The following is a 12,541-nucleotide window of genomic DNA, read 5'->3' on the forward strand; positions in this document are numbered from 1 at the left end:
TTTTTTGAATGGGTTAGGTGCATCTAACCCAAACTAACCCTCCTGTTTGAATATTTTTGGGTTAGTTTTGCCCAAACTAACCCAAACTAACTCTAACTCATGAATCCAAACTGGGCCAAAGTTACATGACTTTTCTAGGAGTATGATAAAACCAGCTTTTCAATTAGTGCGGGTTACATGACTTTTAGCTTGTTTGACAACCTTAGCACACTTCCACAGAACATTGTTGTCCGAACCAGCTTTTCAATTGGTGTAGGTTGCGTGACTTTTAGCTCGCCCTGGGCATAATTCACTCATGGACTTGCATTATTTATTTATTTTTGGTGGGAACCAGTAGTGTTTTGAAAGATTGTATAGCCTATGTAACTGGTAAATTTAGGACGCCGATAACGCCCACACGTGTGGCATATTAGACATCCACCCACACACCGTGTGTGGCGTGAGCAGGAGGCAGCCCATAAGGGTTGTGTGTGGGCGTACATTAGAATTGCCCACAGATGTGGGTGCATCTACTTCGTGCCACACGCCCAACAAATACTACTCATTTACAACCCGCACGTGTGGCACGAAGCAAAAATGTCCACACGTCCTGCCGCAACTACGTTAGGTACCTCGCATGATGACGATTTAGTTGCCATCCGAGATGGCAGATGTAGTTATTCGGGATGGCAAATGTAGTTGTAAAGGCATGGCAACTATATCTGTTTTGGTTAACTATAGTTGTCATGTCTAATTTATGGTAGTTCTCGTGTGTGATTAACTACTCCTCACATATGGTCAAACAGTAGTTGCCATGTGTGTTTATCTAGTTGTCACGTGTGGTCCAACCATAGTTTCCATGTATGGTTAATCATAGTTGTTGTGTGTGTTTATCTGGTTGTCACGTACGGGCAACTGCAGTTGCCGTCTAGCAACGAATCATAGTTCCCATGTGTGTTTACCTAGTTGCCACGTAAGCATAACTGCAGTTGCCATCCAACAACATACAAGTGTCATGTGGGCGGAAAGCAGTTTGCTCACACGCGCATGGATCTGGATGGTGGTTGTGTGGGCAGAAACTAGTTCGCCCACATAGCGCAACTGGCAAACCACGTGTTGCGGGGCGTGTGGGCGAACTCTTCAACGCCCACACACCAGTCCCGTCCCACGTGGCACGCAAAATCCGCCTCAATGTGTTCAGATTCGTGCAAACTCGACTGAACAATGATCCACGCATGTGGGCGTGTTGCAAAACTACCACACGTGTGGGCGTTAGTATTTTTGTAAATTTATTGTATAGGAATAGTGTGCGTTAGTATTTTTGTAAATTTATTGTATAGGAATAGTGTATGTGCAACGCATGTTAATGTGAAGCAAGATATTAACTATATTGAACATTAATAGTAGGCAAAGATATAAATTGCACATTGATATTAGTTAGGAAATAATTACATGGTTAGCATTGGCATTCATATTAGGTATGATATTAAACGCTAAATATGAAAGCGACATAAACTGTTGGATAGATGCAGTTAAACATGTGAAATTTGTTGGATCTCCGTAACTCACTCTTTTTATATTAAATATAACAAGTATTAGTACAGACATAGACATGGATACATCAAACCCAAAAATTCCCATTACAATTCTCAAAAGAGAAAAGGTCTCCCACACAAAGGAAAGAATCAATGAAGGAAGTCCTGAGCAGTTGCCACAGAGGCAAAAATAGATGTGGGAGAAACCCCACTCCGCTTGCAGGATAAAAAGAGGCCTGAAGCAGAGAAACCTTAAATCAGCTGTAGTCCATCTCATCCTGCAATTTTATCATGGTGGAATTGCACCACGATGCATGTAATATTGTCAGCGCTGCCACGGGAGTAGGCAATCTCCGTCAGTTTCCTGGCCGCAGACTCTGGCACATCTTCTGTTTTTGCAAGGGACACAGCTTCCTGTTTGAGAAAATCATTGCCAGAATATCAGTTAAAGAGCTACTCCCTCAGTAACTTAACATAAGACGTTTTTAGACACTATGACAGTGTCTTAAACGTCTTATATTAAGTTACAGAAGTAGTATAAAGTTACGCATTGTTGCACTTAGAATGTAAGCACGGATCAGATGTAGAAAATGCTTTCTACAGCCTCATAAGCAACAGTGTTTTGCTTCAGAAATTCTGGGTGCATTCAGGGTGAGAATTATGACAGTTGGCAATAGAGTTTACCTCATTTTCTACGGCATCCCAAAGCCCATCACTGGCAAGAACCAGGCTCTCCAATTCTCCATTAATCAATTCTTCCTACGATTTGTTAGATAAGATTTGATCACAAGTAATCAAAATTAGAAACAGGCAACTAATGACTAATCTAAAGAAAGGTATTAAACTGGAGTTGCTAACGACCACTTGCTGCTGCACTAGGTTGAAACAAGTAAAAAGCACTGATTTCCAACTATATATAAAAAAAAGGTAACGAAATCTTGGCATAACTCAACTACAATAAGCTACCTGAATTTCAGGTTCTGCCACCACAAATGGCTTCAGTAGACGATTACCAAACGCACGGGACATTGCCAGTACGCCACCTACCCTCCAAGTACCTGGGCAAATACCACATCAAGAAGATGGAACAGTTTCCGATAGTCAAATCGTAAAGCCTAGATCAATCAAAAAACAAAATATCTTGTATAGAAACATGGCACGCCTAGAAGCACTTAGGCTGCACGCAAGATCACGAAACAAACAACCCAAGCATGATAAACCAACATGTCCAAACATACAGGAGATATCAGAAGGCTCAAAATGAATAAGCAAGTCTTTTGCTACCGTCCTTGTCCACTTACAATTGTGCTGACTGACAATGCCAAATGCATGAGTGAAATAAAATAAGACTTACCAGCCCAGATGACAACACCTCCAGCATTTTCAATTCTCTTGCGTTCATCGGACCTGTTAGGTTTGTGATCTACTGAGAGTGCCCTAGCTACAAAAACAAACATATGAGATCAGTAGAGTTAGAATGGAGTAAACGAAGCTCCTAAGCTAGTAACCGAACCACGCCGGTAAACTGAAGTGGATATGATGTCATTATATAGATTCCATCATGATGGTGGTAAGAAATAAGCAAGCCTTGCCATTTTCCTTAAATAATGGTAGAACAATAATCATCACATGAAGGAAATGAGCAGATAGCTATGGTATAATCGTATAACTGCAATATGTTGGTGGGAAAATATTTTGTAAAAAAGTGCATTAAAAGAAACACAATGTACCATAGTTCTTTGCCAAATATATCATCGCTGGAGGGCAAATTTAGAAACACTCTGCAGATACATACAATAAGTATTTACAAGGGCCAGAACATGTTTGGGTGATTCAATCATATAGTGACTACAATAGGGTTCTAACAGAATATACCTTTCCCGGCTTTTGAAATAACAGCACGGGAGTCACCAACATTTGCTACATATAGATGGCCACCCACTAAAACCGCAGTCGAAGCTGTGGAACCATCATCCCTAAAAGCACTTGATTCTGATTCTAAGAAATCAGCATCTGTCTTCTGATATGTTTCACCTGTTTTTTTATCAAAAAAAAATTTAAAGCTCAGAAAACAATGATTGGAAGCATTGGGAAGAATGCGAACAGATAAACATACAGGTAAATGCCAAGAGAAACATTACTTATAGCAAGCTTTGTATCAGTCAAGAACTTGGGGTGTTTCATAAGGTTCTCGAACAAATGCTCCTTCAAATACTCAGCAGCACGTGACCCCCCATGACCTAAAGCTTTGCAAAGTAAGAACACGATAGGCATGCAATTGCAGAAGTAAGAAGGCAAGATTGGAAACCATACCATCGAATACACCAAATAGGCTAACAGCGTGTCCATCAATTTCAGTTAGTTTTACATCATAGAAATCCTCCATTGTAGCCCTTTTCCCTCTAAAACTTGAATACCCACATTTCAGTTTACCATCTTCCCTGTCATGATATTTGGACACAATGTCAACCCAGGCAGCATTACATATTCTAAAGAGTCTCAGAGAGGGCATTTTAATAACAGATGTTAGAAGATAAGAAATGGTTATTGTACGAAGATATAGACCTGAAATATCAGAAGTGTAGATAAACTATCTTATACATTACAACGATCACAAAATAAACAAGCACATGATAAATTTCAGATCAAGAGGCATACATTTCCATGACTGCATCTGCCAACTGCTGGTGGTTCACATCAAAATACACTAGTGTTGCAGTTGTACTGCTTTGTAACTAGTCTAGATGACCATAAAGTCCTACTAGTAACAGCCTCACAGCTAAGCATCGCTGGTACTCCTGTAAGAATGCAATGAAGCATTAGGAGCATGACACTAGTAGCACTGCAGGACATGGAATTGCCTCGTGTACAACATTTTTAGTCCAATCCTGGTACAATGGTTTGATGCTGCAATCTGATGTTCGTTGGGCCAGCACCAGGCAAATAATCAATGGTTGTCACAAAATGTCATATCTAAATCGGGCCCAATATGTCAGTACACATAGCAGCTCCATTTGGCGTATACTAATGGCTGCATGCATACCATGGTGAGTTGGTGACAAACATTACTTATGATCAGAAAGAACCTCGTTCTTTTTCGATAAAGAACCGTGTTAAGTATGTCAACTAGTCTCATGTATACCAAACCGTCCTAAGAAATGATAAACCACGGGCCAAACAGCTATATAGTGCACTCATGTCAATCAAAGCACATAGTCCGATTGCAAATTCTGGAGCATCTCTACTGCACTCTTTATATTTCAAGGCAAGGCAAGCAAATGTACAACGTGAGGCCCGCCTAAATGCAAATTCAACCAACGATATTTCAAGCTGATGCAAACACAGGAAACGCCTATAACCAAAAGATGAGCAGGGGGCATGCATTACCTCTGCCACCCCGCACTGGCGTACCCTCCATCCTGCGGCTGGGTCCCAGCAGCAGCCGCGCGGCGCTGCAGCTGCAGCTGCCCCGCCGGAGCGCCGGAGTCAGAGTCGGATGAATCGAGCATCATCTTCGTCCTGGCGCCAGCCACCGCCCGGAATCCACGCCAACCGTGCCCGCGCGGACGGGGTGTCACGCACACATCAACCGCCCGACCGCACAGGACCCTGGCCCACCGGCGCCTGCCCGCGCCCGCACCCGCCGCCGCACGAAGCACCAGCGCCCTCAGCCTACCGATGCATACCATCTCATGGCTGGGTGGCTCTCTCTCTCTCTCCGCTCCGATGCCGATGCCCGAGGAGAGATCCACTGGCGCTCGGTTTAATGGCTTCGGATCCGGGGCGAGGGCGCGGAAGGGGAGGAACAAGCGGCGGGGGCGGGGGCGGGGGGTGGACGGTGGGAGATTCCCTGCACTATAATAATATAGACTAATGGCTATTTTGATCATTATAATAAAATGGGACCACCGCGCCCGTCCGTATTTATGAGAGGATTTAGCTCATTTATTAGTACTCCCTCCATTTCAAAATATAATGCGCTTGCGTTTTCCGAGGTCGAACATTGACTATAAATTTAATGAACGAGACCGACTGCGGCGGAAGAAAAAGTTACATAATTAAAAACTTCTTTCGAATACAAATTCACTTATATAACTTTTGCTCCCGCCGTAATCGGTCTTGGTAGTTAAATTTATGGTCAAAGTTGAAGCACGGTGATAGAGGAAGCACTGCATTGTAGAATGAAAGAAGACACTAGCAAAAAGTTCGTGCGTTGCAACGGGAGAAAAATAATCCTCTCATATCCCTCATATCTGCAAAAAAAATTGGCAGCTCTCCGGACCTGGGCCTCGGTGCGCCGCCAGGTGGGCTTTCTCTGTTGGGCCAAAATGGGTGGCAAGTAACGAAACCAAATAGCGTACACGAAGTTAATTGAAGCGGGACCAAACGAAGCGAGATGAAACCAAAAATATCACCTCCTTTTAATAGTATAATAGTAGGGGTATAGATTATAGATATAGATATAGAAGGATTGAGGATGGGGCGTCGACCCGTTGGCTGGGCAGCTGAGGTTGCTGCCAACCCACCTGAGTTCGAGTCCCGGCATGGACACGCGGTGCTTACGGAGTTTCTCCTATAAAGAAAAGCCAACGAGGGTTAGCATTTGGGTTGATCTCATTTTTTAGATATACAGGGATTTTCTCTTCTTTAGGCCACAAGGATTTTATTCATAGGGAGTACAAATGAGCTACAATTTGGTCTCGTTCATCTGACATCATCGTTGTTGTTTCGGTCCGTTTTCATTATGCAGGTTAGGCCCAGAGTTGCTTCTTGTCCCCTAGGCTAATTTTTCATCATTGTTTGTTGTTTTCCAGTTTGCCGACGGACTTTCCGTCAAAAAATTAGCTTGGGCAAGTTAAGTGGTTGTTAGCTGACGTCAAGGTGGTTTTATTCATCGGCTTGATTCAACGCATCACCGGATGAAACACTATTGAAATTAATGCCAGTTTTTCTTCTTCTTTTTGAGCTGTGATGGCCAACTCAATTAAAGGATCATGAACATGTGTTTTTCTTTGAGCTTATCATGAACGTGTGCTAGTAAGCCGTAACACCAAGCACTAGCAAACATAACGCATCTAGGTAGTACATTCCTAAAATAAAACCACTAAAAAAAGCCTTCATATATACTAAAAAGACCGGGCGTTTTTTGTGTGTTGTATGCGGGAGGGAAGAGACCATCTATCACCGCTTTTGGGCATGTCAACATTCAGTAAGGTGTTGGCAGCTTCTTCACTTGGAGAAAGGAGTTTCGGTCGCGATCCCACTGTGTTTTATCGACTCCCAGAGTGCTCTTGCTCGCTGCCTCCTCGACTAGTTCATGGGTGCATCTGACAAAGGGAAGGATGCAATGGTACATGCAACTTATGAACTTTGGTTGGCCAGAAACAAGACGAGGGATGGGAAACAGATTGCGCCACCACATGAAATAATAAACACCGTTTCTGCCCATATGAGCGAATGGTGTGTTTTTCATGCAGCCGGACCTCAGACGACGACGCCAAGGGAGCTACAACGCTGGGAACCACCTGAGGAGGGCTGGATAAAACTGAACTCTGATAGGACGGTGTCGAAGCATGGCGACAAGGGTGGCAGTGGGGCTGTACTGAGGGACCGCAGTGGAGCATTTCTAGCAGTAGTATGTCACCATTATCCTTCTAACGTCGATCCAAAGCTACAGAGATTTTAGCATGCAGGCGTGGACTAGAGGTGGCAAGAGAGATCAATGTTGGAAGGGTTCATGTGGAGCTTGACTCACAGGAATGTGGTGTAGATGTTGAAGCAGCCGACGAGATGTCTTGCTGCTGCCGGTCCGTGGGTGCATGAGCTAAAAGTTGTACTTACATCTTTTGATGATTTTAAGATTTCTTGGGTGCGTCGTTTTGCTAATGTTGCCGCGCATAAGTTAGCGAAGGTAGGGGTCAGTAAGGAACTATGTAAGGTTTGGTTGGGGGTCCTCCAAACTTTGTTCTTGATGTAATTTCGGCCGACATTCTGAGGTTTTAAGTTTAAATAAAGCGGCAATATTAACCCTGAAAAATATATGCTAAAAAACAAAAGTAAGCAAATCACTCCATTGGTTGAAAGAAGTTAAATCCAGTGTATTGTATGATACAAATTAAAAAAACTAAAAATTGTTTCTAAAATTATGTAACACCCAGAATGCGGCTATATCTCCCACGTGTCGGAGCACGACTTAGAGGCATAACCGCATAGTAGGCATGTCGCAAGAGGGGTAATCTTTACACATCCCATGTACTGAATAAGAATGGGATAAAGAGTTGGCTTACAATCGTCACTTCACACAATACATGAATATAGCATTACATCATCCAGAATACAATCAAGGTCCGACTACGAAACCAAATAAAGAAAGACAACTCCTAATGCATAGATCCCTGATCGTCCCGACTGGGCTCCACTACTGATCAACTGGAAACGAAACAACACAACGAACATGAACTTCATCGAGCTCCCACTTGAGCTGGGTTGCGTCACCAGCACTGGTATCATCGGCACCTGCAACTGTTTTGGAAGTATCTGTGAGTCACGGGGACTCAGCAATCTCACATCCGCGAGATCAAGACTATTTAAACTTATGGGTAGGAGAGGGGTAATGAGGTGGAGCTGCAGCAAGCACTAGCATATATGGTGGCTAACATACGCAAATGAGAGCGAGAAGAGAAGCAAAGCAATGGTCGTGAAACTAGAAGTGATCAAGAAGTGATCCTGAAACTACTTACATCCAAACATAACACCAAAGTCGTGTTCACTTTCCGGACTCCGCCGGAAAGAGACCATCACGGCTACACACGCAGTTAATGCATTTTAATTAAGTTAAGTGTCAAGTTCTCTACAACCGGACATTAACAAATTCCCATCTGCCCATAATCGCGGGAACGGCTTTCGAAAGTTCAAACCCTGCAGGGGTGTCCCAACTTAGCCCATCACAAGCTCTCATGGTCAACGAAGGATATTCCTTCTCCCAGGAAGACCCGATCAGACTCGGAATCCCGGTTACAAGACATTTCGACAATGGTAAAACAAGACCAGCAAGACCGCCTGATGCGCCGACATCCCGATAGGAGCTGCACATATCTCGTTCTCAGGGCAACACCGGATAAGACATCCTACGAGTAAAACCAACCCTCAAGTTTCCCCGAGGTGGCCCCGCAGTCTACTCGGTTCGGACCAACACTTAGACAAGCACTGGCCCGGGGGGGCTAAAATAAAGATGACCCTCGGGAGCATGACTTCCAAGGGAAAAGTAGGTGGTGGTGAGGCAAATGGTAAAACCAAGGTTGGGCCTTGCTAGAGGAGTTTTATTCAAAGCAAACTGTCAAGGGGTCCCCATAACACCCAACCGTGTAAGGAACGCAAAATCAAGGAACATAACACCGGTATGACGGAAACTAGGGCGGCAAGAGTGGAGCAAAACACCAGGCATAAGGTCGACTCACAGGAATGTGGTGTAGATGTTGAAGCAGCCGACGAGATGTCTTGCTGCTGCCGGTCCGTGGGTGCATGAGCTAAAAGTTGTACTTACATCTTTTGATGATTTTAAGATAAACTGTCAAGGGGTCCCCATAACACCCAACCGTGTAAGGAACGCAAAATCAAGGAACATAACACCGGTATGACGGAAACTAGGGTGGCAAGAGTGGAACAAAACACCAGGCATAAGGTCGAGCCTTCCTCCCTTTACCAAGTATATAGATGCATTAATTAAATGAGAGATACTGTGATATCCCAACATATCCATGTTCCAACATGGAACAAACTTCATCTTCACCTGCAACTAGCAACACTATAAGAGGGGCTGAGCAAAGCGGCAACATAGCCAAACAACGGTTTGCTAGGAAAGGTGGGTTAGAGACTTGACATGGCAATATGGGAGGCATGATAAAGCAAGTGGTAGGTATCGTGGCATAGCAGAAAGAGCGAGCAACTAGCAAGCAAAGATAGAAGTGATTTCGAGGGTATGGTCATCTTGCCTGAGATCCCGCAAGGAAGAAGAACGAGTCCATGAAGAAGACAAACGGACGTAGATGAACGAATCCTCACAAATCCGGAACGAAACCGAAGCTAACGCGAGAAGTAACCCGGAAAGAAGCAAGCAACATAGTAAACAACCATCACATAAATATGACATGATGCACAACCAAGTATGATGCATGTCCGGTTTAATGAAACATGGCATGGCAAAATGCACAAAACAATCCTACAAATTAAGTGGAGCTCAGTATGCAACGAGTTGCATATTGACGGAACACCACATTCAAGTTATTTAGTTCGATCTCGTTTATGTACCCAACAATATTAAATGTTGTTTAACATGGCAAGGGTGAAGAATATGAACACTACCTATCTAGGCAAGTTTAAATGAGGCCGGAACAATAAACAACAAGTCCGGAAACTCCTCATGAGCATATATTAGATTTGGTACTGTTCTTCCCTAAACCATATTTTGGAGTTGTTAAACATGCAAAGTAATGCCACCATGTTAAACTAGGCATTTTTCTACCCCTTTTACATATAAAGTTTGTTAGGTTTGGAGCTACGGTTATTAAGTTATGAATTAAAGCATTTTAACATGGCATAGGAGCAAATTTAACCAAACAGCATTTTAAACATTTTAAACATGGATGAAAGTGGCATATTATGAAACTAGACGAAAAACTAAGCATTTTACATATAAATTTTGTCTTATTCCGATGCCCGGTTTGTGAGTTATTATATGCATGAACTCTAGGGACTTTTCTGCAAATCTGTAGTCTCAGGATTAATAGAAAAAAACGTTCTACGAAAAAAACATGTCCCGGGCCGAATCTGGCCAGCCCAAAAGTGCACAGGGACAGGGGGCTGCTCACCAGGCCTCATGGGCCGGCGGATCTGGTGGGCTAAATCAGCGCCTTGGCAAAGAAGCAAGCTGGGCTGGCACTAGCGTGGTCAATGCGAGTGGGCGCGGGATGAGCGTCCTGCTCCTCATAGAGGAAGCAGAGGCCACGACAAGGCATGGCGAGATAGAGGACGCCGGCTGGCGATGCACTGGTGGCGATGGAGGTGGCCGAAGGAAGCGGATCCGGGCGGCGAGGTAGCAGGCCGGCGGCGACGACTGCTGCCGAAGGGGATCGAGGCGGTGTGGTCCTTCTTTGATGCGGAGACTAGCGCGGGACTAGAAGCAGCAGACGAAACAGGGGCACGGCGACGGGACTTGACGTGATTCCGACGGCTCCAGGCGATGGAGGACGACGAGGAGGAGGCAGGGAGCTCGGGGTAGGAGGCCTCGAGCGTCAGCTTGGCGAGACCCACGCAGGCGACCTTGAGAGCGAACAACGTGTCAATGCAGGTGGCGGCTCACTGCAACGCAGGGACGGGTGGCGCTGCACTTGGCGCAATCTCCGATGACGCGGGAAAAGCGAGGGAGGCCGTAGATGAGACTGGGAACACAGGTTCTTGATGCTGGATGCGGTCAGATCGAGCAACAAGAAAAGTTGACGAGGCTGACGACGTTCTTGAATTGGTGGCGCAGTCCTTGCAGGAGAAAACATGGTGACCACGCGATTAGTAGCAGCAGTAGGAGAAGAATAGCGAGAAAACAGGGAGGAAGCCTTGCGGGTCGGGGCGACTTGATGGCGGGGGCCATGGCGCGGTGTTGCTTGAGGCCGGACGGCGCTGCTCTCGATCCATCCTCGATCGAGGCACAGGAGGGGGGATGAGGCGTTGGATGGAGGTCGAGAGGATTTTTGGATCGATGGTGGTTGGGTTTGGATCGGGCAAGATGGAGGTTGGTTGGTTGGTTCATCGCTGAAAACAAGAGGAGTGGCGGCGGCGTAGGGATGCGATGGATGGGACATAATCCTAGATTCTAGGGTTTGGTCTGGTTATAAATAGGTAGGGGAACTGGATGCTGGCGATTTGGTCCCTCTGATCAAAATCGGATGGTCACAAATAAATAGTTAGGGAGCCCAATTAACAAAACGGAGATAGTTTATAGATGTTTGGGGATGATCCGGACCCAATGGTGACGACTGCCCGGGTCGGGTCCGGGACAGCTTCGGACATGCACGAGGGGTCGATGCACTGTGCAAAGAGGGGTTTTCGGACCATGCGATCGCATCGGACGGCTCCGGACGCGAAGAGGGGTAGGTGGATGGACTAGGTGGGCTGTGGCGAGGCTGAGAGGAGAGAAGAGAAAGAGAGAGGGCCCGGCAGTAGTTTTCGGAGACCGAAAACGTCCGACGTTAGACCGGCAGCGGTGCCGCTATAGTTATTCGTTGGGGCATCAAACGGACTCCGAACGCGATGAAATTTGACAGGTGGTCTACTGACAACATAACAACACCACACGCCAACTTTCATCCCATTCCGAGAACATTTTTTGGCCACTTATAAAATAATATTTTGGAGGTGCCGCGGGCGCGTGCAAGTGTTTCTGGGCTCAGAACGGACAACGGACGAAACTGGGGAACCCGGACGGATGCAAGTTTTGAAAACATGAAGATGCAATGCGGATGATGACATGGCAAGATGAGACACGCAAACAAAAGACAAGGCAACAACAGCGAACAACTGGGAGACACCTGGCGCGTCGGTCTCGGGGCGTCACAAATTTTCTTTTCAAAAGGACAGAAAGCGGCTACAGTTGTTGTGGTATGATAAAATGAAAAAAATCATAGTATTCAAGCGTCCATGAATTTTAAAAAGATGCAAATTATAAAAAACATGAATTTTTAAATAAAAATTTTGGGAAAATCATGAATTTAAAAACATCTTGATTTTACGAAAATTTCATGATTTTTTTAATAAAACAAAAACAAAAAAAGCAAACAAATAAATTATTAGCATTTCTAAAGTAACAATTATGGACATGCAACTGGCTGATGGTCGTCCTATCCTTTTCACCACATGTACAACCCCCCTCCCCCCTACCGGGCCGGTTGTAGTTGGGTTTAGGATCATGCAATTGCAGTGGGTTACAATGCTTGTAGCTGCAAGTCTAGTTACGGACATGCAACTGGAAGATAACA

General features: G+C 45.0%; 1 protein-coding gene across 1 annotated transcript; it reads right to left on the bottom strand.

The window, feature by feature from the left end:
- Window positions 1-1,525: 1,525 nt before the first annotated feature.
- LOC119316915 (probable protein phosphatase 2C member 13, mitochondrial) lies at window positions 1,526-5,352 on the bottom strand. Its single transcript, XM_037591308.1, has 8 exons — window positions 4,902-5,352; window positions 3,828-3,955; window positions 3,656-3,754; window positions 3,390-3,548; window positions 2,869-2,955; window positions 2,481-2,572; window positions 2,199-2,273; window positions 1,526-1,928 (listed from the first exon to the last, which is right to left on the bottom strand). The coding sequence occupies exons 1-8, from the start codon at window positions 5,201-5,203 to the stop codon at window positions 1,788-1,790; spliced, it is 1,083 nt and encodes a 360-aa protein (XP_037447205.1). The 5' UTR covers window positions 5,204-5,352; the 3' UTR covers window positions 1,526-1,787.
- Window positions 5,353-12,541: the final 7,189 nt, after the last annotated feature.

This window comes from Triticum dicoccoides, chromosome 6A, assembly GCF_002162155.2.
Source record: "Triticum dicoccoides isolate Atlit2015 ecotype Zavitan chromosome 6A, WEW_v2.0, whole genome shotgun sequence".
Taxonomy (NCBI): Eukaryota; Viridiplantae; Streptophyta; class Magnoliopsida; order Poales; family Poaceae; genus Triticum; species Triticum dicoccoides.

Bases quoted from the DNA above. Each gene is read 5' to 3' on its own strand.
- LOC119316915 (XM_037591308.1), bottom strand. From the start codon at position 5,203: ATGGTATGCATCGGTAGGCTGAGGGCGCTGGTGCTTCGTGCGGCGGCG. The intron at 2,956-3,389 runs GTATATTCTGTT...TTGTTTTTGTAG, and splicing joins TATTTCAAAAGCCGGGAAAG to CTAGGGCACTCTCAGTAGAT. The intron at 2,573-2,868 runs GTAAGTCTTATT...GTATTTGCCCAG, and splicing joins AGGTGTTGTCATCTGGGCTG to GTACTTGGAGGGTAGGTGGC.